Raw genomic sequence first — 24,988 nt, 5'->3', positions numbered from 1 at the left:
AAACGAGGATGAGTTCCCAAGCAACTCACATGGTTACAAAACAGTGACGGCAGTGTATGTAAGGGTTTCACAGAAGTCACTGTGACTGCGCAACCCTTACATACGCTGCCGTCACTGTTCTGCAACCACGTGTGTTACTTGGGTTCGATGTGTCCCTCTAGTAGGCTGCTGGAGTACAGTACAAGCAGCCACCAACGATGCAGTCGCATCCACCATAGTGTACGTGCAACGGAATCGACGAAATAAAAGGTTCTACGAGAAATGTAGAGCAAATTAAAAAGGAATATAACGTAGCGTGGGCGACAATGCTGCAGCAAGGAACTCAGCAGAACATGAAACGATACAAATGGAAGCGGAAGCAACAGACCTATTGCATGCTGAGGGAAGTTAAGGATAACATTCACCAGCTCAAACAAACAAGGCTATCAAGCAATGTTGGTCACTTACCTTCACCGGAGGATAGTTAGGTCTGGTAAACCACACAGCTATTGAAGAAGCAGAAGGAAGGGGCAATCTGCTCCATTCACAAGAAAGACGCATATTTGGAATATGAGATTTTGCACACTGGTTCAGGACACGAAATAGCACAAAAAACCTTACCTCTTAAAAATAGCAACAAAGTGGTGAGACGACGAGGAGCGTCCAACAATGCTCTGTTCTTCACAAGTTCCTACCTCATGCTTCCACAGGTCAATCGGTGAGACAACGACCGCCAGCTAAGAGTCGTGTGCTTAGCTGGTAGTGCAGCTTGGGCACTGTTGTTCTTTTGACTTAAAAAAAAGACAATTACACCGTCTTCGACCTTGCGGCCTCTACAGACTGAACAATACTAACATTTGACAACGGACAACACATATAACACCCAGTGGCCCAGTGGAGAATTTTTCGATTAACGAAAAGTTTTCCCCGACTGGAGCGGGAAACGAACCCACACTCCGAGGCTTACGAGACACCTAAACGACTGACGCCGCTAACCGCTCGGCCACGAAGCCCACAGCTTCAGCTTCAGCTAGATTCATTGTGAATATCATTTGGCATTTTTATTTTTACATTTACCTTAAATATTTGAAAAATAGCGGTTTTTCCGTGACTTTCTTGCAGAACTGGTCTAGCTGCACAAGTTTTTCATATAGCATATTCCCAGGTTCAGCTTCTAAAATAAGCTGTGTAGGTGGTTGAATTTAGGTATGACGAAATGAAATTTTCAGCACTGAATGTATGGAGAAACTCCGCTAGCAATGATGGTTCTCCGTAGTTGCATGTCCGAAAGATCGTGAAACTATTGAGAACTTGAGCTACAGGTCCTAAGCCCTGGTAAACGAGGAAGGTTGCGATGGCTGTTATTCATGGCCATCGTGTAAAGAAAAAATTGATAAACCGCAATGCCAAGGTGTCATGCGACCCGTGCCGAGGGCTGAATGGTTGAGGGGGTTCTAAACATGCTCAACCGCGAACGGAGCCTGGGGTGCGGACATTTATTTCCCTAGCTACTCGTGGGACCAAAAATGAGTACAAATTTTACAAACAACCTTCAAGGTGACGACTGCCTCTCTCAGTCGTGTGAGAGCGAAGTGGAGAATACTCTGAGTCAGCTTGGCCTTACCGAAGACCAGCTACTCAGTAGTTCGCAGGAGAAGATGGAAATATCCTGCCCCCCAACGCCTACCTCCCGGAGCAGCACATGTTTCGACAAAGCTGGTCCAGATCTACAACACCCTTCATCGACCGACTCCAACCTGCTGGACATGGAAGATAACGAAGATGATGGTATACGGATCGTCATCAACCCCCAAGAATCTTCAGCAAGTAGCAAAGGATCCGAAGATAACAAGGGTTCTACGGAAGCCAAGGGGGCTCCGAGTAAGAAATTCCCCACACTCACACGTTCGCAGAGGAAGCAGCTTAGAACTCTCCGGGAGAAGGGAAAAGACCGGAATGAGGCCTTGTCCATAATCCTGAATAAGGAGAGCGAGCCCACTTCCTCAAAACGCTCGAGAAACGACCTAGACAAATCCGCCACAGAGGACCCCAAACAAAAAAGGGTGAAGCACCATCTGGATCCGAGAGAGCGCGCCCAACAGTCCACAAACAGCGCGCCTCAGAAAAACGTGTCTGGACAACAAAACCCACCCATGAGGAAAACAGCTGGTATCAGCTACAGTGATATGGCCAAAAGCGTGAAGGTCGGGATAATACCCAAAGACTTTCCCACCGTCCAACTCACTACAGCCCAGCTAGACCTTCTACAAGAAGCACTCCTGCTCAGAGTAGTTCAACAACGAAACGAGCCAATAAAACCCAAATTCAACAACCTCATCTACAAGTCCGGTTACATGGTTCTAATCTGTAAGGATCAAGAGACTGCTGAGTGGTTAAAGAGAATATCCCCATCCATGAAACCCTGGGAAGGTGCAGAGCTGATGGCAATGGACGAAGTGGCGATTCCACGTCCAGAGATGATCCGAGCATTCTTCCCACAAAGCTCCAGCTATGACGACGACCGAATAAAGGCTCTCATAGAAAGCCAAAATGACATCACAACAACTAATTGGTGTATTGTGAAACGATCCATTCTGAAAGACATTCATGTCGAATTGATCTTCACAGTAGAGGGTGCGTCGATGGAAAAGTTGAAGAAGTCCAAATATACCCTCAACTACCGATTTGGTGAAATCCAACTAAGGAAGATTACAGATCAACCGACTGCCGATACCGCCAATCCGACTGGAAGGCCGACCCAAGAGCAATCTGAGGAGGCCTCCTGTTCGGGCAAGGTTCGGCTAACTGGAAGGCCGACCCAAGAGAAATCTGAGGAAGCCTCCGGTTCGGGCGAGGTTAGTAAATCTCACCCCAAAAGCACCATAAAGGCTAGTCAGTCCGCCTCTAAAGGAAAAGCTCGAAGCTTACATGCGACTCCCTGCTCTAGTGGTACCAAACCAAAGGTATCTAAACAGGGCAAAGGGAGTGCAAAAAGCGACAGTTTGACCACAGAGGCGAAACTGGCGGGCCAGGTCGCTACAAGGAAGAGAAACAACTCAAACTGTAACACCAAACGACACCCTGATGATCCGCAACATCCAAAGCCGGATAGTCGTCGTCCGGAAAAAAGCGGTAACCCCGGAAATGGCGACTAAAGTTCTGCAAGTGAACCTTCACCATGCTAAGAGCGCCACGGGTGTGCTCTGTCGGAGGTTCACCAAAGAGAATCTAACCGTGGCCCTCATTCAAGAGCCATGGGTCAATAAATCCAGAATACAAGGTATTCCACAACACTCATGTAAGTTGGTATGGGGCTGTCCATAAACTACGTAGACTCTGAGGGGGGGACGGGGGGGTCTGGCCAAAGTCTACGGTCCTTACAAATTTCAAAAAGTTTGTATGGACGAAAGTCTACGAGGGGGGAGGAGGGGTTCTGAGATTGCCAAAACTGAGTCTACGTAGTTTATGGACAGCGCCTATATGATGACAGCCAGCTTTCTCCTAGAGCGGCTATTTTATTTCATAACAACTGTAAATACTTTCCAATTTCAGAATTCATAAAAAGGGACATCGTAGCTGTCAGGATGGAGGTACCTTCCGCTAGAGGGAGTAGGGAGATCTTGATGGTCTCGGCATACTTCCCAGGTGACGTGGACGAAATCCCTCCTCCAGAAATAGCTGCGCTCGTAGCCTACAGCCACCGACACAACATCCCCTTCGTCATAGGGTGTGACGCAAATGCACATCACACCGTATGGGGAAGTACAAATATAAACACCAGAGGTGAGTACCTGTTACAGTTTCTCTCTTCCAAGAACATTGACATTTGTAATGTTGGTGACAAGCCCACGTTTGAAAACCTCATTCGTCAGGAAGTTTTGGACTTGACTTTATGTAGTCGGTCTATCTCTGATAAAATAAAAAACTGGCATGTTTCTGAAGAAATATCAATGTCAGACCACAAACACATCATCTTCGAATGGGAAGGGGGTCTAACGATAGAAAAAACGTTTAAAGATCCTAAGAAAACTGATTGGGAATCCTACTCAGCTATCCTACAATCTGAAGAGTATATCATAGAAAGTTACATCAAGTCCATTACACAATTGGAAGATGCGTCCAAATCCATTAAAAACAAAATCATTAATGCCTACCAAGAGAGCTGTTCAACTAAATCAATTAGTTCGAGCAGAGACGTTCCATGGTGGAATAAAACTCTTGAGAAGCTTAGGAAAACTGCGCGTAGGGAATTCAATCGTGCCAAGCGAACCGGCGATTGGAGCCTATACAGAAAGGCCCTGACGAACTACAACAAAGAAATAAGGTCAGCCAAACGGAAATCGTGGATTCTAATGTGTGAAAGCATAGAGAATACACCCGTAGTGGCCAGACTCCAAAAAACTCTTTCAAAAGACCACTCCAATGGTGTGGGTAGCCTCCGAAAGACGGATGGTTCGCTCACTGTAGAGCCTAGCGATACACTGAGCGAATTGTTAAAGATCCACTTCCCTGATTCAATCCCTGAGTCGAGCATCGGCGACCAAGACACTGGAATTGCTATCTCAGATCCACAAGAGATCCAATCATGGGTTTCTGGATCTAAAAAAGACGCAATAAAGGTTGCAAAGGAAGCTTTCACTCGGGCCAGGGTTGAGAGGGCTGTGAGATCTTTCGAGCCATTTAAGTCTCCTGGCATGGATGGAATATTCCCAGCGTTGATCCAAAAAGAGGAGAAAACACTGGTTCCACCCTTGGTTGAGATTTTTAGGGCGAGTCTGATTTTGGGGCATATACCCAACGATTGGCGTCAAATTCGGGCTGTCTTCATTCCGAAGGCAGGAAAGAGGGATAAAACCAACCCCAAAGCATTCAGGCCGATAAGTTTATCCTCTGTAATGCTCAAAATTATGGAAAAGGTACTATGCGAGTACATAAATCACAAATTTATGAAAGCAATGCCTTTGTCAAAAAACCAATTCGCTTATCAAAGTGGAAAATCTACGATCTCGGCACTACATACGGTAGTTCAAAAGATCGAAAAAACACTCAATGCAAAAGAAATTGCTCTTGTAGCATTTCTTGATATTGAGGGCGCATTCGATAACGCTTCTTACTTGTCTATAGGGTCAGCAATGTTGAGGAGAAAATTCGACCCATGCATTGTTACCTGGGTACATGCTATGCTAGCTAATCGAAAAATCTCCTCTGAGCTTAGCGGTTCATACATTACTGTTAAAGCAACAAGGGGATGTCCGCAAGGCGGAGTGCTTTCTCCTTTGTTGTGGTCACTGGTGGTGGATGAGCTTCTAGACAGCTTAGAGAGAAGAGGCTGCGAAGTGGTTGGATATGCTGATGACGTTGTCATTATTGTACGAGGCAAATTCGAAAGTGTTATCGTGGAAAGAATGCAATCTGCCCTAAATCACACTTTTTCCTGGTGTCATAAGGAACAACTAGGCATAAATCCTACAAAAACTTCCATTATCCCTTTCACCAAACGTAGGAAGGTCCAACTTAAACCCCTTTTCTTGAATCATACACAACTAGTTTATTCAAGCGAAGTAAAATATCTAGGTGTCATACTCGACGCAAAACTGAATTGGAACTCTCATCTCCAATCAGTTGTGCAGAAAGGTCTCAATACACTTTGGGTTTGTTCAAAAACCCTGGGTAAAAGATGGGGCCTAAAACCAAGTATGATCATGTGGATATATAAAACCATTGTTCGTCCCAGGACTACTTACGCTTCCCTTGTCTGGTGGCCTAAAACTACCTCAGCATATTAAATGAATTTGCCATAAATCCCGCAATAGGAATTTGTAGTGACTGGATGGAAACGGTAGTCAATTATGACTTACCTTACGATGTGCTCATTCCTTCCCGCCAGGAGTGGGAAGGAGGTGGACCCAGCGTTCCAACAGGCTCTATAAATTTCTTCACAGATGGTTCGAAAATGAATAATCTGACAGGCTCCGGAATCTATGGCCCTAGAACAAAAATCTCTGTCCACTTAGGACAGTGGCCCACAGTATTTCAGGCGGAAATATATGCAATATTAGAATGCGTGTTATTATGCCTGAGGAGAAAGTATAGGTTTGCAAAAATATGTATTTTCTCTGACAGCCAAGCGGCACTTAAGTCGCTTAATAACTACACTTGTAACTCAAAGCTAGTGTGGGAATGCATTCTGGCTTTGAAAAACTTATCCATACGCAATCGAGTCTACCTATATTGGATCCCAGGACATACGGGTCTAGAGGGAAACGAGATTGCTGATGAGCTAGCCAGAAATGGATCTAATGAAAGGTTCATTGGTCCTGAGCCCTTCTGCGGGATCTCAGACTGCTCTGTAAAAATGGAACTGAACAAATATATGGTCAGTCAAATCACATCAAACTGGAATGCACTTCCCCATACGAGCCAATCTAAAAGGCTCGTAACGATAAACCCCAAGAAAACCCAACAACTATTAGGTCTCAACAAAAGGGATCTCAACATCTACACCGGTCTAATAACTGGACACTGCCCCTGCAGATACCATCTACAAAAGATCGGAGCAATCCAAACCTCAAATTGCCGCTTCTGTGACGAGGAGAGGGAAACATCAGAACACATCCTCTGCTTTTGCAGTGTACTCACTCAAGGTAGGTTCAAAGTTCTCAGCAAGCCCTTTTTAGGGCCTGCTGACATATGGATCTTATCTCCCAAGGACGTGGTTGGCTTCATAAAGCTAGTCTCGCCAGAATGGGGGAGTCACATACTGTAACTCAGGATCTCTATTCATCAATAATAGATGGTCTTGAGTTCAGTCGATACCAAGGTATCTCAGTGACAAATATGTTACTGAGATAACTTGCGTACCTCACAGCAAAAGGGTATATCACAATAGTTCTAAAATCTGGACGCAGTGATCTTCACCCGACAAACGAGAGAGATGGAGAAACTTTCTGATTAGTCAACGCACCCAAATTCGTATTGTCAACTCAATCGTGAAATCTGTGCTGATGCACGCTAGTGAAACCTGGTGTGTATCAGTGGAGAACACTCAACGGCTGCAGGTCTTCATTAATAGAAGCTTGCGGTATATAATTCGTGCATAGTGGCCACACAAACGGGTCTGCCGATAGCGATAGAAATTTGGGAGCAAAAATGGAGGTGGGTTGACCATACTTTCCGCAAGGGCAGAAACGAAATCTACAAGCAAGTGTTAGATTGGAACCCTATTGCAGCAGAGGTAAGCCCCCGGAGGCTCACAGTGATGCACCCTCAAAAAGGAAATAAATGAAGTCGACTGAAATTTGAACTGTCCACAGGTCAAGGCGATGGCGGGCAATCGCCCAGGGTGCAGATATGTCAATTCGGGCTTCTGCGTCATCATGGGTGCTCAGGACTGAAAGAAAGTAAGTTTGAAAATTAGTTCACAATGACCCATGCTACTGTACATACTATGGCCATAATAGAAGATACTTATAATTTATACCAAAACATATTTTACATACATCACTACTTCAACAACATTTCATCAAAGAGCTTCCTCACTCTTTTTAGCCGTCTTACTGCTATCTTCACTTTTTTCCTGTATATTGCGTTCAAATACACACATGTACGTACATCCCCAAGAGCACGCTCGCACGAATTGACAATCTCTCACCATGAGTGGGATCAACCGGAAAGGATCTATAAAGTGGGAGACGCGCCCGACACGTACGGTATGGATTTTTTTTTCACCGATCCGATGTGCGTCCAACAGGTTCAACAAATATGCTGGAATCGGGACAAGCAGTAAGCGGGGGGACAAAAGGACGGACGAAATTCATTGTCATTTATATGGATACTGTAACCGGAACTGGTTCGATATGTTCCCATTCATTCGCTTCGCATGATGATGCCGATGATGATGATGTGGCCTCTTCGTTTCTGGTACTGGCTGCCTGTTGCCCGCCTTTTCAATAGAGGCAGGCAGCCGGCAGGACATACGGGTTACACTGCACTACTGGAGCTGTCCACTCTCGGTTCGCTCAATTTGGTTGGTAAGCAAGCATCAACATCATCGCCATCATCGTTGCCCGCGGCGTTCATTACCCGTAGCAGCAGCGATAGAGCTCATGGGAGTAGCTGGTTTGTTTGTATCACACAAAATATAATTTCGATAATAATCGTAAAGTTTTCTAGATTATTATGCATGCATTTGAATGTTAAATATTTGATTCTTTGGCGAGATGGACCGTAAGCGTTCTCAGTTGTCCGAAGAGGCAACGCAAAGGAAAAAATATTCTATTCTGTAATGGTCATAAGCGCCAACGCAGATAATACGAGATACAATCCAGATTTCCAAAAATCTAGAATAATATATAATACTCTATTCGGTAAGCACCAAAGATCTCCTAGAGAGGGTCTAACAAAGGAAACACACAGCCACCCTCTCTCTCTCTCGTGATAGTCCAGGTCGCAGAGATGTCGATTCAGCTTGCATCAACATTTATCAGAATAGCCAAGGGCTGAAAGTCTCTATAATAAAGACAAATCAAACAAACTCGTTGGCTGTGTTCGCAACGGGATTCTTCGAGAAGTTCTTTTCCAGAGTTTTTCACATTGCTTCCCATTCCCAGAGTCTTATATAAGTTCTCTGGATATCCCTGCCTGAAATCTACACAATATTCATTCCTGCTTATTCTCCGAGGGATTACAAAATTAGTCGTAAATTGTTCTTGTGAAATTTCTACAGAAGTGCAACCAGCAAATACTCCAGGAGCTCCTTGGGAACTAGCTCGAAGTATTCTTTCAGGATTATTTTCGTTGGTTCAGGGATTTCCGTATGTTTTCTCTAGCAGAAACTCTTTTTGTGGGTCAAAATTTCCGTAGAAATTACTCTACAAAATCTCCACAAAGTCCTCCTGGAATTCATCCAAAAGTTCCTCTGGAAATTCTTCAAGAAATCCCTCCGGGAATTCATCTAGAAACTGCTTCACAAATTCATTCGGGAATCTGTCTGGAAGTTTCTCCAGAAATTTCTACTAGAATCCGTCCAGAAAGTCAACAGGAAATTCCTCCAGAAATACTTCCGCGAATTCATCCATATATTCCTACGGGAATTACCAAGAACCCATATATTTCTCCAAGACGTCTCCAGAGAAATTTCCTCAGAGAAACTTTAAGAAATGCCCACAGGGAATCCACAATAATTTCCCTCTAGGATAACCCAAGACATTTTCACACAGAATCCTCAAGAAATTCCTTTAGGGATCATTCAAGACATTTCCCTAGAGAATCCTCAAGAATTTTTCACATAGATTACTCAAGGAATTTGCTCAGAGAATCCTCAAGGAGTTCCTTCAGCGGATCCTCACGAAATTTTCTCAGATAATCTTCAAGGGATTCCCTTAGAAATTACTGAGGAAATTTTGGCAGGAATCCTAAAGAAATTTCCTCAAAGAATCCGTAAGAAATTTCCGCATGGATTACTTTAGGAATTTCTTCAGGGAATCTTCAAGACACTGCCTCGAAGCATCCTAAAACAATTCCTTCCGATAGTACTCAAGAAATTTCCGCAGTGGTTACTTAAAGAATTTCATCTGTCTGGGATTTCTTGGGAAATTTCCGCAGAGAATTCTCAAGGAATTTGAGGAGGATTCCTTAAAGGAATTCCAAGAAAAACCCTCAAACGAAATCCTGGAGAAATTTTCGAGGGAATTCCTGAAGTAATCATAAAAAAAAATCGTATCGGAATCCTCGAAGAAATTCCTGAATCGAAATCGTTTAAGGACTTCCTGCGAGAAATCGAAGGCATTACTGGAGGAATGTGCGAAGAAATTCCTAGAGAAATAAACAAAGGACTTCCTGGAGAAGTCCCAGAAAGAATCTCTGAAGGAATTACTAGAGGAAACCCTGAAGAAATTCCTGGAAAATCACAGAAGTTCCTGAGGAAATCCCCGTAGGAATTCCTAGAAGAATCCCTGAAGAAATTCCTGGAGAAATTCCTGGAGAAATTCCTGAAGGAATTCCTGTAATAATCTTTGCAGGAATTCCTGGAGGAATCCCCGAATGAGTTCTTCGAGGAATCGCTGAAGAAAGTCGTAGAGGAATCCCCGAATGAATTTTGCGAGGAATCCTGGAATGAATTACTGGAGGAATCCTCGAAGGAATTCTTGGAGGAGTACCCGAAGGATGTCCCATGTTAAACCCAGGGGGATCCCCGAAATCCAAAATGTAGATGGGAAAATCCAAGCAAAAAAAATTTAATAAATTCTTGGAGATCTCTCAGACGAAATTCTTGAGGGAAATCCGAGAAGAAACTTCTGTAAGTAGGTCTTTCTGAAAAAAAAAACACCTACTGAAGAAGTCCCAGAGGAAACAATGCAGGAATTTTGAAAGGAACCACCGAAGGAATTTCTCGAAGAACCTACGATGAAGTTTCTGGGGAAATCCAGCATTCTGAACTTCTGGAGGAATCCTCAAAGTTCTTGCTGGAGGATTGTTGAAAGTATCTTGAAGGATTCGACAAAATTCCTTAAGAAAACCGCGGAGGATTTTCTTGAAGAATCTTCGGAATAATATTGGAGAAATTCCCGAAGCTTTTCCTGGAGATCTCCTAGAAAGTATTACTACAAAGATGCTTCGAAGATACTCACAGATAAAAAAAAACAAAAACAAAACAATGAGAAAATTTTCTAAAAAAAAATCCCTTGAAGCATCCGCAACGTTTGCATCACCCTGCTTTAATCCATCCAAGGTAATAAACGCTCGATTTGGAGAAGTTGCCAAGATAAACAAGTGCGGCTTGATTCGATGGTTCGCTCGTCAGATTTGTGCCTCTAAAATTTGTATGAAAAATTGCAATGGGCTTTCTTGATGTTTCACCTTAAGATACATATGTAGATCAGTAGCCTGGCTCGCAATGTGCTCCAAATTAAGCACCGCTCGTTTGTGTGATTTCAAAATAACTATCTAATTACATACTATGCATAGAGGTGAAGAAATGTGCTGAAGCAGATAATAACATGGCTTAACATGGCTTTCCAGCGAAACTTATGAGGCCGAAAAATGAAAAAAAGATTATCCTCAGTACTGTGGATGACAGGTGAATTGATTGATTTATCTTTATTTGAGAGACTTTCAGCCCTTGGCTGGTTCGTCCCTTTCTTGGGAAAGGTGAGCCAGAAGGTGAAGTTCAAACTCTAGTTGAGGATCATCGAGCTCCCCAACATTGGCACGTCTCTGGACAATACTAGCAACAGGCAGCAACAGGCGTCATGTTTTATGGTTTTATGCTTGGAGAATGCACGCATGATGCTTCGGTACGGGTTATGAATAGAGACAGTGAAACCGGGCCGAGTAAATCGAGTAGAGTTTAGACTGACAGCCGGCGATGAGAAGCTGCTCAATTAAGTGGTCTATTGTTACCGCCGATGTGACAATAGATTTTGAGTAGGATTGATGTGCGTTTGGGTACAGCAGTGGCGTGGTTTTCATCGAATTTCGTCCAACATGGCTTGTTTTTCCATGCGCCCACCGATTTCGTTCTGGCTTGCTCGCTTGGAGCAATCTGTCAATTGATGAATCGAATTTTCACTCCGCTGACGACGTGTCAAACGTTTTTATCAATTTTTTTCCTGCTGGAATTTATACGAAAACCGCGCACAGAACCGCATGTTCTCGGCATTCAAAGAGCTGATTGCCTGGTGGCGAATACAGTGCCGAAATTTGAGAACAGAGATACGTGAAACTATTCAGCAGAAGCGCTACAAACTAATTAACAATTGACTGCCACCTAAATAGCCTTTGATGGGAAATCCAATCTGGTTTCTAATAATTCAATATTCACCCATGTAAACAAGTTCTCTGCGATGCACAGTGGGACGAAATTGAAAAAAAAAATGTTTTTGAACTATTGGGATAGAATAATTATAAGTGAAGTTTCACCATTTTTTTCAAGTAATTTTTCAAAAAGATTATTTCAAATGTTCAGTAAGAGCTTTTCAACTTTTAGGACTTTTAGTGTCCATAATTTTGTTAAACGTTGTAAAAGCCACAAAAAAATATTTGATAAAGCTTAAGCAATAAAACTTTTAACCTTAGTAAGGTCTTGGGGTCTTTTTTGACCTTTTTCGAATTTCAACTCGCTGTAGTTTTTGTTTAACGAATCCTAGCAATCTGAAATTTTCTGACAATTATTTTTTCGCGGAAACAAACCTTTCCCAAAAATAAAAACTATTGAACGACCCCTAGGGGCGCTCCCATAAAAAAGTTACAAATAAGACCCTGGGGTCATTTTTGACCCCAAACTTTGAACAGCTCGCAAAAATCAGTGGCTTGTCCGATTTTGGATCTCTTTGGCTCAAATGAAAGGGCCACAAGTCTAGTTTTCAAAACCACCGGAGAAATCCGGATTTGGCCACTGTGGCCACCGGGAACCTGCTTCAACTGAAAAATGCCGCTTTTGAGACCTTAACTTTGACAAGCTATAACTTTGCAACCAAACAAGTAATCAGGAACGTCCAAGAATCGTTGGAAAGGTATTTACGTGGACTTTGATTATAGACATTAATATTGACTAATTATTGAGAACCGGTTCCGGAAATCCGGAACATCCGAAATATTAGTTTTCAGCGTTGCTATGTGCTTGAAAATCCATAAATGTATTCCCTTTATGCATTTTGTTGCATAACTTCTCTGCACACTTCACTGAAATGAGAAACATATTGTTTAGGACCGTTTTTGGAGGGTTCTGGGCAGGTCTGGTCAATGCTGAACGGGTTACAGGGACTCCGAAGCTGGTCAATTGGGTAACGACAATGAACTTCATATAGTTTTCGCTTCAAAACCCGGCGCCACATGGTTCAATCTTCGTCTGTTGTTCTTGTGATACAAAAAGAGATTTATAGTCATCTTCTTCTTCTTGGCATAACATCCCTACTGGAAAAAAGCCTGCTTCTCAACTTGTTTTTGTGCACTTCTACTGGAATTTACTGAGAGCTTTGTCTGCTAATCATTATTTTACATATGTATATCGTGTAGCAGGCACGAAGATACTCTATGCCCAAGGGAGTAAGGGTAATTTCCCTTGACGGCTTAATTTTTATTATATTAATGTTCTGGTATAGAAATGAACAAATGCTGATCTTGATCTTGTCTTGCGATTTTCGACTGTGAAGATTACAAATTGGGTTCCAAACTTTGGAGTCAACAAAATAAATTCGCATGCCAATTTATTGAGACTGCAAGCCACATTAAAGTTCGTTCAAAGATGATCTCGATCTCGGCCATGGTCATCAGAGTAACTCAAATTGTGTTTTACACCGATAAATCATCTAAAATTTCCGCGGAGAATTTCTCTAAGAGCTTCTCAGAGAATCTGTTGAAGGCATAATCAGGTCGATCTCCTCCGGAACTTATGGAAAATTTATAAGAAAAATTCCGAAGGAACTCTTAGAAAGACAATTCACATCGAAGGGATTTTCGGACGACCGCCTGGAGAAATTTCCTGATTTCCTGAGATTTACTGAAGGAATTTCTGCTAGACAGATTCTTGGCAGAAACCCTAAAAGAATTAGCGGTGGAACTCTTAGGACAAATCCTGTGGAAGTACTTGCGGAATTCCTGGTGGAACTGTTTTTTTGTTTGTTTTTTTTTCAAATTAAAGAAATAATAAAATTATCTTTTGGATGAGTTACTGGTGTAAGGCCTGGTGAAATTTTTACAGAACTTCCCGGTGAAGATCCTCAATGATTTTCGGTAGGAAATCTTGGAAGGTTTCCCGATGAAAATCTTAAAAACAATCGAATAAAAGTCTTTGAAGAATTCCATGTGGAGTATCCATAAAAACTATGAACCAGAAACATAGGGCATTTAGTGGAACTCCTAGGGGATTTTCCGGTGAAACTCCTCTGGGTGTACCTACTATAAATTCCAGAGGAATATTCGGTGTAACTATTGTAAATTCAAGAGGAATTTCCAGAGGAGCTCCTAGAGGAATTCACGAAGCATCTGTGTTGCGGAGCTCCTACAGATATTCACAGCAAAACTCTTGAAAGACTATCTGATGGAGCTCCCAGAAAAAAAATCGGTTAAACTTCTAAACAAACTTACGGTGAGAATCCAAGATAAATTAGAGTGGAACTCTGGATTTTCACACACAAAAATGCGTCATGGAAGGGGAGTGGTCCGAAAATAAGATTTCATTATTACGTAATAACTTGATGCTGCATAGAGAAATTTCCGTAGGAACTTTTAGAAAACTTTCCGCTGAATTTTCTGCGAAAACTTTAGTGCACTATTTGGTAAAACTTGTAAAGAAATTCCCGATGGAATTCCTGCAGGAATGTACTGTGGAACTTCTACAGTAATTACTTAGTATTCTCGGCGGTACTCCTGTTAGGAATTTCTAGTGTAACTTCGAGAAGTATCCCCAGTGAATAATACTTTCAAATGAATTCCTGACAGAACTTCCCTAGGGATTAAAAGTTTATCTTCTAGAGGAAATTTGCGGCAGAACACATAGAGAAGTATTTTGAGGAATTCTTAAGGAAATTCTCTTTGGAACTTTTAGAGCGATTTCTGAAGAGATTTTCGGTGGAATTCCCACAAGAATTTCCGGTATAACTCTTGCCGGACTTCCCGATGCAACTTCTAGTAATAATCGATGAAACTCCCAGAGAAATTCTCTAGACGAATCCCTAGTCGATGTCCTAGTGGGATCCTTGCTGTAACTCCTAGGAGAATCACTGGTGAATGTCTTAGAGGAGTTCCAGTGAATATACTGGAGGAATTCAGAATGGATTTGATGGACGGATTCACTGTGGATCAACTACTACAATTTCTGGATATTAGCGGAGGGGGGCCTACAAATATTCATAGAGGATCTTCGAGTGGAACTTCCGGTGTAACTGGAAGTACTTCCGTTGAAACTTTGAGCAAAATTGCCAGTGAAACTCTGACAGGAGCTCCTTGAGGAATTCCCAGTGAATCTACTAGAGAAATAACACTAGTTTACAGCATTTTAGAACTCGGTAAGCTGATGATCATTTTGAGTTCGAAAACGTGAAGGAAAAAAATACAGTAGAGTGGAATTTTTTTCGACTTTCCATACCACGCTGTCGATTTGAATCGACATTTCTATTTCCGTAACCAATGCTCCGATTGAGCTGATTTTTTTAAATAACTGGCCTACATCTAAGGTTTGAAATGTACGTCGAGAAAGATTTTTTCAATTATTTTTTTCTTACTGCAAAAAATACAAAGCTCCATTATTTTTATATATTTTGCTCAAATTTAAGGAGATAGTAAATATCATATTTAAAAAAAACTAGAGAGTTCGATTTTCAGGATAAGCTCAAAAACTGTTCTACTTAAAATTTTTCAAAGCGCGATCCTGATATCAGAGCATAATTATGCATCAAAAATTTTGGTCGATGATAGAAGTTCATGACTTTCGTTTTTTTTTGTAAACTAGTCTAATTGGTGGAAGTAATAAAAAAATTTTTGGTGGAACTCCTAGAGATAGTCTATTCAGAACTCCTAGGAGAATTCGTTACGGAACTCCTAGACGATTTTCTTGAGAAACTCCTTGGGGCATTCCCGTTGTTACTTCGAAAACAGTTATTAGTTCAAAAAAAAAATACTACTGGGGAGAGAATTTCCGGGGTAACCTCTTCTAGAGTTATTTCTGGTGGAACTCCTAGAATTTTTTTCGTTGGAACTTCTAGAGCAATTCTCGCTGGAAGTACTAGAGGATGCGACTCCTGCGGGAATTTGCAGTGGTACTAATACAGAAATACGAGGTGGAACGCCTATACGAATTTCTGTTGTGAATCCTACTGGAGTTTCGATCAGAATCAGAACTCCTGAAATTTCTGGTGAAATTCCTTGAGAATTTCTGGATGACTTTTCTGGTGGATTTGATGGTGGGACTATTGGAAGTATTCCTTATGGAACTCCTTAAAGGTTACCAATAATGGAGCAGTGGAGCTCAGCGCTTCTCGTATTTTTCGCAACATTTGGTTAGAAATCAATAAAAACTGAAGAGATGTGTTACAAATTTATGCTTTATCCAACACCTGGTGTTGTAGCTAACTGGTTATGGAGAAAACCCTGAGTTATAAGTTCAATCTTTCGAGATTTGCTCGATTGAGTAAAAAATTACGCCCGCAGGCAACACTCATTTTTGTCGAAGTTCGTCAAGTTACGAAAAGTTGCAAAACTTATTTCAGTTTAGTAACCTTGTACTACTAAATGACCTCGATACTAAGCTTCAGTTTGAATACTAATTTGCTTGTCGGTGAAGTGGTTTTCGATAAGTACTAAGCAATTTTGTTGATGAATTGCGTAAAATGCTGAGCGCCACTTCTAGATCAGTGGTGCTCAGCATTTTTGCTGGAGCTCCTGCGGGCACTTCTAGACTAAAAATAGGCTACGTGAGAGATTCTCGTTTGAACTCCGTAAGGAAATCCTGGTGAAGCTCCTAGTGGGATCTCCCGAAGGATTTTTGTTTTATTTTCACCGGAGATGGAAAAAGCCGGTGGAATAGAACAATTTTCAACAATCCTTCCTCCAACTGACATGAAACCTCCTCATTACTTCATCTTTGTATTTTATAATTTGCAATAACAAATTTCGAGTTCATTTCCAGTGAGAGTACATTTTTTTGGAAGTTAGATTGCTACATCTACAATAAGGTGGATATATATTTCATTTTGACTTTTTGTCTCCCCCACTTCAAACATATTTGGTAGGATTTTGCATTTTGAGGGGGCAGATAAAAAATATTTATCAAAATATCGGGTCTTGCTAAAATTTCTGTAGCAAATCTGATGAGTTTTAAATATTTTCCAGATTAAATGGTTTGTTCTTTTTATCCCCCCCCCCTCGACCAGGGGGTGGGACAAAAAGCGAAATAAATATTTGTAACGTTGAGAAGCAGGCTTTTTTCCAGTAGGGATGTTATGCCAAGAAGAAGAAGAAGATGACTATTAATCTTTTTTTGTATCACAAGAACAACAGACGAAGGTTGAACCATGTGGCGCCGGGTTTTGGAGCGAAAACTATATGAAGTTCATTGTCGTTACCCAATTGACCAGCTTCCGGAGTCCCTGTCACCCGTTCAGCATTGACCAGACCTGCCTAGAACCCTCCAAAAATGGTCCTAAACAATATGTTTCTCATTTCAGTGAAGTGTGCAGAGAAGTTATGCAATAAAATGCATAAAGGGAATACATTTATGGATTTTAAAGCACATAGCAACGATGAAAACTAATATTTCGGATGTTCCGGATTTCCGGGACCGGTTCTCAATAATTAGTCAATATTAATGTCTATAATCAAAGTCCACGTAAATACCTTTCCAACGATTCTTGGACGGTCCTGATTACTTGTTTGGTTGCAAAGTTATAGCTTGTCAAAGTTAGGGTCTCAAAAGCGGCATTTTTCAGTTGAAGCAGGTTCCCGGTGGCCACAGTGACCAAATCCGGATTTCTCAGGTGGTTTTAAAAACTAGACTTGTGGCCCTTTCATTTGAGCCAAAGAGATCCAAAATCGGACAAGCCACTGATTTTTGCGAGCTGTTCAAAGTTTGGGGTCAAAAATGACCCCAGGGTCTTATTTGTAACTTTTTTTAGGGACTAAGGAAGGTTAAATGTAAATGTGGTATCATAATTTGTACTTCCATATTATATTGCTCAGAACTTTGTTTATTTCAGAGATGCAATTTTGTTTTGTCTCAGACAATTCTTAGCAAAACGACTATGATTATGAAATTATAATTTGCCTATAACTAATAGACGTCATTATAATTTTCCCAAAAAAAAACTAACTTTGATGACCCACTAGTATCGATCCCGTCCCACTGTGCCACGATCTGATTTATGCCCAAGCCAAGCGCCCAACTATATGCCATGTCGCACATGTCCTGTTTATCGAAACCCTCTGAATAATATTCCTGGGAAATCAGGGGGGGCGAAATTATAATTTGATTCGCTCCCCTGATAATTACATCTGCGAATCGTGTGCATGATCTCATGAGAATCACCACTGGTGGGTTCGAGTTGTTTGGTTGGTTGACTCGGTCGGTGCGGCGGCCTGATGCTTGCCGGTTGTGGCAGTGCGTTTCGCACCGAATTATCATCATCGACACAGCAGCCAAAGTGGCAAGCATTCCATAAGTATCACGGGTCTTTGCCGTTGACCACGTTAATTTTAGCCATTTATTGGTATGCCACACTCATCTGGTCGCATCGCATGTAACAGCTCGAAGCTTCAAACTAGCATGCCATGGTGGAAAATGAGAAAAAGATGCGATATGGTGACTTAATTATCTTCAATTTTAAATTTTAAATAATAAGGTGAATCTGCAGCCTTTAACCGGATGGAAACTTAAAATTGGTCTCTTGTAATTCAAGTTACAATTTTTAGTAATCTTCATACTTCAGTATTAATTTCATGAGATTCCAAATAACGTCGTACAAAAAGAGTGGAAACCATCAAACTTTCTAAAAAATGATGGAGAAATTTGATTAAAACTTTGGAATAATAGTTGTCGATACATCCATGTAATACATGCATCCCGAATTGTAAAATTGGGTAAAAATTTCAGCTAAGCTTACCGGAAGAACTTTTAAAGAATATTCTGATGAAACTTTTTGAGAAATTTTCTGAAACAATCTGGACTTACTTTCAGTCTTGGGCACCCATCGGAGATATGTAATCTAAATGTTATAGCAAGATAATCTAAATGCTAAGGTACACCGGGACAAGTTGAAACGGGTGGGGCAAGATAAAACGCGAAGTTTTGAGAAGGATTTCAATACAATTTGGATTTTTTTTCTTTGCCAAAAGATTATTTTAATAAAAAAAATATGTGTTGTGAAATTCAAAACATCACGTTAACCCGCTGTTTCATCTTACCCCACCCGTTTCAACCTGCCCCGGTGTAGCTTATAGCAAATTCGGTCTGTATTTTAACCTTTTGAAGCCGGATTTTTTCCAAGCGTTATAATAGAGTTTTTTCTACGTATTCCTGTGTTGTTGGTGCTCAACAGCATAAAAAGGGTAGAATATGATACAAAACATTTTTTTTCTGGATATCCTAGGCCATCTCCCGAAAAACTCATCAAATGTGGGCTCTTCCATCGGAAGGGAAGTAAAGCGAGAGTCCAGAGATGAACTAGCCTAGGGCTAAAAATCTCGTTAATACAGATAAAAAAAAACTACTTTCATTATACAAATGTATTCTATCATATCCAGTAAGTCTTCTAAAGTTTCAATAGACAGTATCAGATCTGTTGGGATATCCTAGGTCATCCAAACCGTATTCTATCATGTCCAGTGAATCTGGCTCTGAGTTCACAGAGCTTCACGGATCTGGGTGAGTTAGACTACATAACATATTTTTTTATAACACAAATAATGACTACAACGAATGCAGTTGAAAAAAAAAATTCAAAGCAAAGGTACAGAACAATGCCTACTAGTCTTTGAAGAATATTAGTAAATATGGTTCATTATGTATCATTATTCAATGTATGTAGCAGGCTAGCTTTGCAGGTGTAGATATAAAGTTGTGTAGTCCATGAAATATTGGATGACCTAATTTATCACAAAACTATCATGAAGTCACTCTTGAGAGTTAAGAGGTTCATGGATTCTTTTTGGTTGTGTAACTTTACTATCTAAAACAAAACAAAAAACCTCATGTTACAGTGATTGTTTTTATCAACAAAGCTCCATAATAGTAAGGATGGCCCATAATATCCCTAAAATATATAACAACGCTTATAGTTCCTCGAACTAATTTGGTAAATAATGTGGATTATGCAACACTACTTAACGTAGTGGTAAAAATATTATCACAAGTGTAGACCTGAAGTTATGGTCTCCAAAGTAGTTAAATTGATCTGGAATATCTGAAAACTATCTTGGAATGGCTCATAAATTCTCTAGGGGATTACAGATTACAGTTGGATATGTAATGTTACAGTTCATTGTGGGAATAACTACTATAACTGTCAAGAGCTAAACCTCAGGACACCTTTGATGTACCAAAGGTTCATAATAATATATACAGAGGATAGACAAAATGATCGGGACAGGCAAAATTTTCACTTTTCAAAAAGTGGTCAAATAGCTGTAACTTTTTGAAAAGTGCATCAAAAAATCTAAAATTGTTACTGTAAGTTGATCAACCAGTTATGTATCTATGCTTCAAATTTAGGAAAGTTTAGGTTATTCTACATGAAGTAAGCAATATTCTAGAAAAAGTCATTATTTTCCGATAGCCAACATTGTGCAGTTATATCTCCGTATTCAATGAACCGAATGCAATGAAATTTTGAGCGTTTATGGCTCATATAATATACTTTGAAAAAAGTTTGACTTTACTTGAAATTATTGATAAGAATAAAAGCTAATCATATAAGTCATGAATGCTCAAAATTTCGTTGCATTTGGTTCATTGAATCCGGAGATATAACTGCCGTAATTCTGCAAAGTGACGTAAGCGCCATTCAAAATGTCGATATTTTTTGGTATATTATATTTAATATCTGGTGTAAAAATAACACTGTGGTATGCCTGCTGCATTAGAATGCAAGATCTAGTCGTAATCTATCATCTATGGAAAGAAACTTAGAGGATGAGCAAGAGTTTTATGGATAATAACCAAAAAATGGGCCAAAACTATCAATGTCGCTTACGTCACTTTGCAGAATTACGGCAGATAACAGCTTAAGGTTGGCTAAAGAATAATTATGATTTTTTTTAGAATCTTTCTAACTTCATGTAGAACAGCCCGATCTTTCCCAAATTTTGACCAAAATCAACTAATTGATCAACTCACAGTAAAAATTTTAGATTTTTTGATGCACTTTTCAAAAAGTTACAGCTATTTGACCATTTTTTGAAAAGTGAAAATTTTGCCGGTCCCGATCATTTTATCTATCCCCTGTAGTAGACTTCAAGTTGGACCAATAATCGCGATTGATTATGCAACGTTACTCAGTATATCAGATATGGCTACTGCTACTGTTACGAGTGTAGACCTGTGGGCGAATTCCGGCGCACAATCTCTTCGAAGAGAAGAAATTTTCTTCCATTGCCCACCAGTAAGAAAATTTTCTTCTCTTCGAAGAAATTGTGCGCCGGAATTCACCCACTGAAGTACTGAGCTCCAAGGTTGTTTGGCTGACCTGGAATATCCCTATAATGTCTATAAATGACATTGTAGATTTAAAGAGCTTCGCGGATCACGGTAGACAATCCAATGCTATTATTTATGATTTATGTCGAAAACACCTTAAATTATTCTTGTACAGCAGCATACAATTCAGTGAAATAAAATGAGCATCGGCAGAACATAGGTTTTCGGCGAAACTAATAAGGCAGATATGCGTCACGCAGGATGGGTTAAAATCAAGTGTTCGAATTGCAGACCGGAAGGTGTCAACCAACCCAATTCACCAGATACGCAGAACAAGTATTATATTTATCATCTACTTTCTAACTCGGTGCAATAGCCGAGAGGTAGAGGCTGTGCCTCTCAATCAGCAGGCTAGTGTAAGAATCCATTTCGGGCCGCGATTAAATACTAGAAACGTAGAGACTATCTCTCTCTCTCTCTCTTCTTGGCGTAACGTCCTCATTGGGACAAAGCCTGCTTCTCAGCTTAGTGTTCTATGAGCACTTCCACAGTTATTAACTGAGAGCTTCCTCTGCCAATGACCATTTTGCATGCGTATATCGTGTGGCAGGCACGAAGATACTCTATGCCCAAGGAAGTCAAGAAAATTTCCTTTACGAAAAGATCCTGGACCGACCGGGAATCGAACCCGTCACCCTCAGCTTGGTCATGCTGAATACCCGTGCGTTTACCGCCTCGGCTATATGGGCCCTATCTATCTTGGATGCAAATTAAACCCCACTAGGTTCAATATGTATTATTATTATTAATTTAATATCCTTATGTTTTCGGCTGTATCCTCGTTTATTGGCCATTCGTCCCACCGTGCAACGGTTCCAAATAGATAGCACAACGCCAAGAATGACACCAAAAGGATGCTCTCAAGTGTGTGTAGTTGTGTGGCAATTCAAACCGCAAATGGGTTGACAGCGGTCTGATGAATTTAATTTCCTTACTATTCAAAGTAAGAGGTCTACTAGTGTCATACTTGGTAGTGGTTTTTCGGTATTGGCCAAACGAAAATGTGTATAAGCAATCCATTACTCGATCAACTCGAATGCGGCACTGATTGTCACAGCTCAATGAGTTGCCGCGGTGTGCACAGAACAAATGTTCCAACAAAATCAACATTAATTACATTCAATAAACACAACAATTAATTCAGCTCCAACAGACGAGTCCCGCAGCTAATATCCGCAAATGCGCTAATAAATCACATGCACGCAAAAAAAACTAACAGCAATTGGCATCTAGGTCATTAAACCCCCATCCACAATGATACCGAGCAGAAAAAAAAACTAGCACTAATCGTTATTTTTATGAACCGACTAAGTTATCCTGTGTAATGGAAACAAATTGGTTTGCGTGACGGACTTGACCAAGACGATACAAAACGAGCACGATTACTATGGGAGCCGAATATCTTCCCAACCCCAACGCCACACGGTCTTTTACATTAATCTAGCCTCAAATAGCCTTTGGCTTTTGTACATAGGTAGGTGGTTACATGATACAAAACAGGACACATATGATCCGACCATCCCTGGCTCATTACCATCATCACTCACGGTGCCGAGCCCGGCCAGGCTGTGGAGCCAAATTCACCAACAGAGGAGGCACATGTACAAGCCAAAGCGACCGGTGTGACCGGGACCGGAGGCGGAAACAAGCATGTTGATACACAAGCACACCTGGTCGGTCGCTGATAGGGGTCGCAGTACCGACCACTTTCGGTGAGTACCGGTATTTCGGTACTGGAGCTAACAGTACCGGTAGTACCGGTAAAATACCGGTACTGAAAAAAATGTCACTAAAATTAAGAGTAATCTATTTTGTACAGAAAATCTACAATATACCAATCATTTGTAAATTCCGGTTTCAGGGATATCATAAAATCTAACAAGAAAATACTAAATTATAGAAAATATAGATAGATTAAAAGAAATGAGTTGTATGGAACTGTATTAAAGCTATTTTTAGCCTCTGCACAGTTTAAAAGATAGTATTTATGTTAGTCAGTCTAAAACAAAACAGGAACAACCTTACATGTACTAAATTCAGATACATAGCTACAAGGTGAAGACAGCAGAAGATTTAACTGATTTTACCTTGATGATTTTATATACGAATTCTAAAATCTAAAGAAATAACCAGAAACCCCAAACTATATTTTTTTAGCTAGTAAATCTATTTTTAAAATTCAGCGTTCGTTGAACGATATCCTGGATTTGCAGAAAGGTTGCATATATGAAACGATAATTGTCAAAGTACTTGGTTTTACATGTTTTCGTTTATATCCATTTTAGCATTTTAGCTACACTTATGATCGTATTTCAGCGTTTCGGGAGATATTTTCCGGTACCGAAAGTACCGGTACCAAGCTTCAGTCAGTACCGGTATTTCGGTACCAAAAATTGGTCGGTAATACCGGGATTTTCGGTACCGGTCATAGGCGCCAACTTAGGGGGGGCAAGCATGGTTTTGCCCCCCCAATATTTGACGATTTTTCGATTTTCCCATACAAAAAATCAGAAAAACCATGCTTTGCCCCCCCAATAATTTGACCAAGTTGGCGCGTCTGGTACCGGTACTACCGGTACTACATCCCTAGTCGCTGACGGCATAGTTAACAAATTGTCGAGGAATTAACAAGTCCATATTTCAGGTGTTAACACGGAGTTGCGTGAATGTGGGCTTGTCCGGTGGTGTATCAGTATCGTTGTATGACTATGGTATGACGATTCGTCGATTGTATTGCTGGAGAAGGTTCTTTATCGAATGACCGTGAAATAAGACTACAAGTTGAATATCGTAAGTTGATGTTGAAGGAAGCTAAATGATAATCAATATTTTGACTGAAAATAAAACTACCAATTGCAGCCGGCATATTTCCTACTTTTCTAAATCAATCCTTAGAAATCTTTAGTAACCCTAATATTTGGATATACAAAACACCGCATGTTGTGAAAGTACTTACCGACTAGTGCCAGAATCACGGTCAGCAGTGGCGCCGCAGGGAAGCGAACTGGAATATTGAATTCCAACATCTGGAGCAGATCAACTGTAATAAAAGAAACGTAAAATCACCGATTAGCATGTTTAAAATATCGTCGATGTTATTATTACATATTTATCTTTATTCTGCATTTTATTTTTTTATCTCTATTATCAGGAATTTCAGCCCACTGCATAACCTAACCTAATCCGGTGGAGATTGGGGTTATGTAAATATGAGAAATAACTTATATAGGGGAATCGAGTTCACGTCTACGACATCAGGAGATGGTGAAGTAGCTCGATGTCTTGGGGAGGAATAGCTAGTCTGAAGGGCCCATATAGCCGAGGCGGTAAACGCACGGGTATTCAGCATGACCATGCTGAGGGTGACGGGTTCGATTCCCGGTCGGTCCAGGATCTTTTCGTAAAGGAAATTTCCTTGACTTCCTTGGGCATAGAGTATCTTCGTGCCTGCCACACGATATACACATGCAAAATGGTCATTGGCAGAGGAAGCTCTCAGTTAATAACTGTGGAAGTGCTCATAGAACACTAAGCTGAGAAGCAGGCTTTGTCCCAGTGAGGACGTTACGCCAAGAAGAAGAAGAAGAAGAAGCTAGTCTAGCGAATTGGGAGTCGTGGGTTCGATTCCTGTCGGAGCACGTGGATTCATCAAACACATGTTTCTGTTGTGTCTGTACATGCATTTTAAATATCACAGATAGATGTGGAAATCGATAATGCGTTCTAAGCATTTCAGAAGCAAATAGGTCGAACTGATGAATCTAAAATTCTCTTCATTGTTTCCTGAACATGGCCAAAATCAGAGTTTCACTAAGGATCAAAAGA

General features: G+C 40.8%; 1 protein-coding gene across 2 annotated transcripts in view; it reads right to left on the bottom strand.

The window, feature by feature from the left end:
- LOC109411069 (membralin) overlaps positions 1-24,988 on the bottom strand; it is a 237,071-nt gene that overhangs the window by 144,807 nt on the left and 67,276 nt on the right. For both annotated transcript variants that reach the window (XM_029880157.2, XM_062852282.1), the window contains one exon: positions 24,120-24,203. In XM_029880157.2, the coding sequence (XP_029736017.1) occupies positions 24,120-24,203 (84 nt within the window). The remainder of the gene's footprint in view (positions 1-24,119; positions 24,204-24,988) is intronic.

Source organism: Aedes albopictus, chromosome 2, assembly GCF_035046485.1.
Source record: "Aedes albopictus strain Foshan chromosome 2, AalbF5, whole genome shotgun sequence".
Lineage (NCBI taxonomy): Eukaryota > Metazoa > Arthropoda > Insecta > Diptera > Culicidae > Aedes > Aedes albopictus.
The sequence above is the reverse complement of the archived record's forward strand: the minus strand, read 5'-3'. Positions and strand labels throughout refer to the sequence as shown.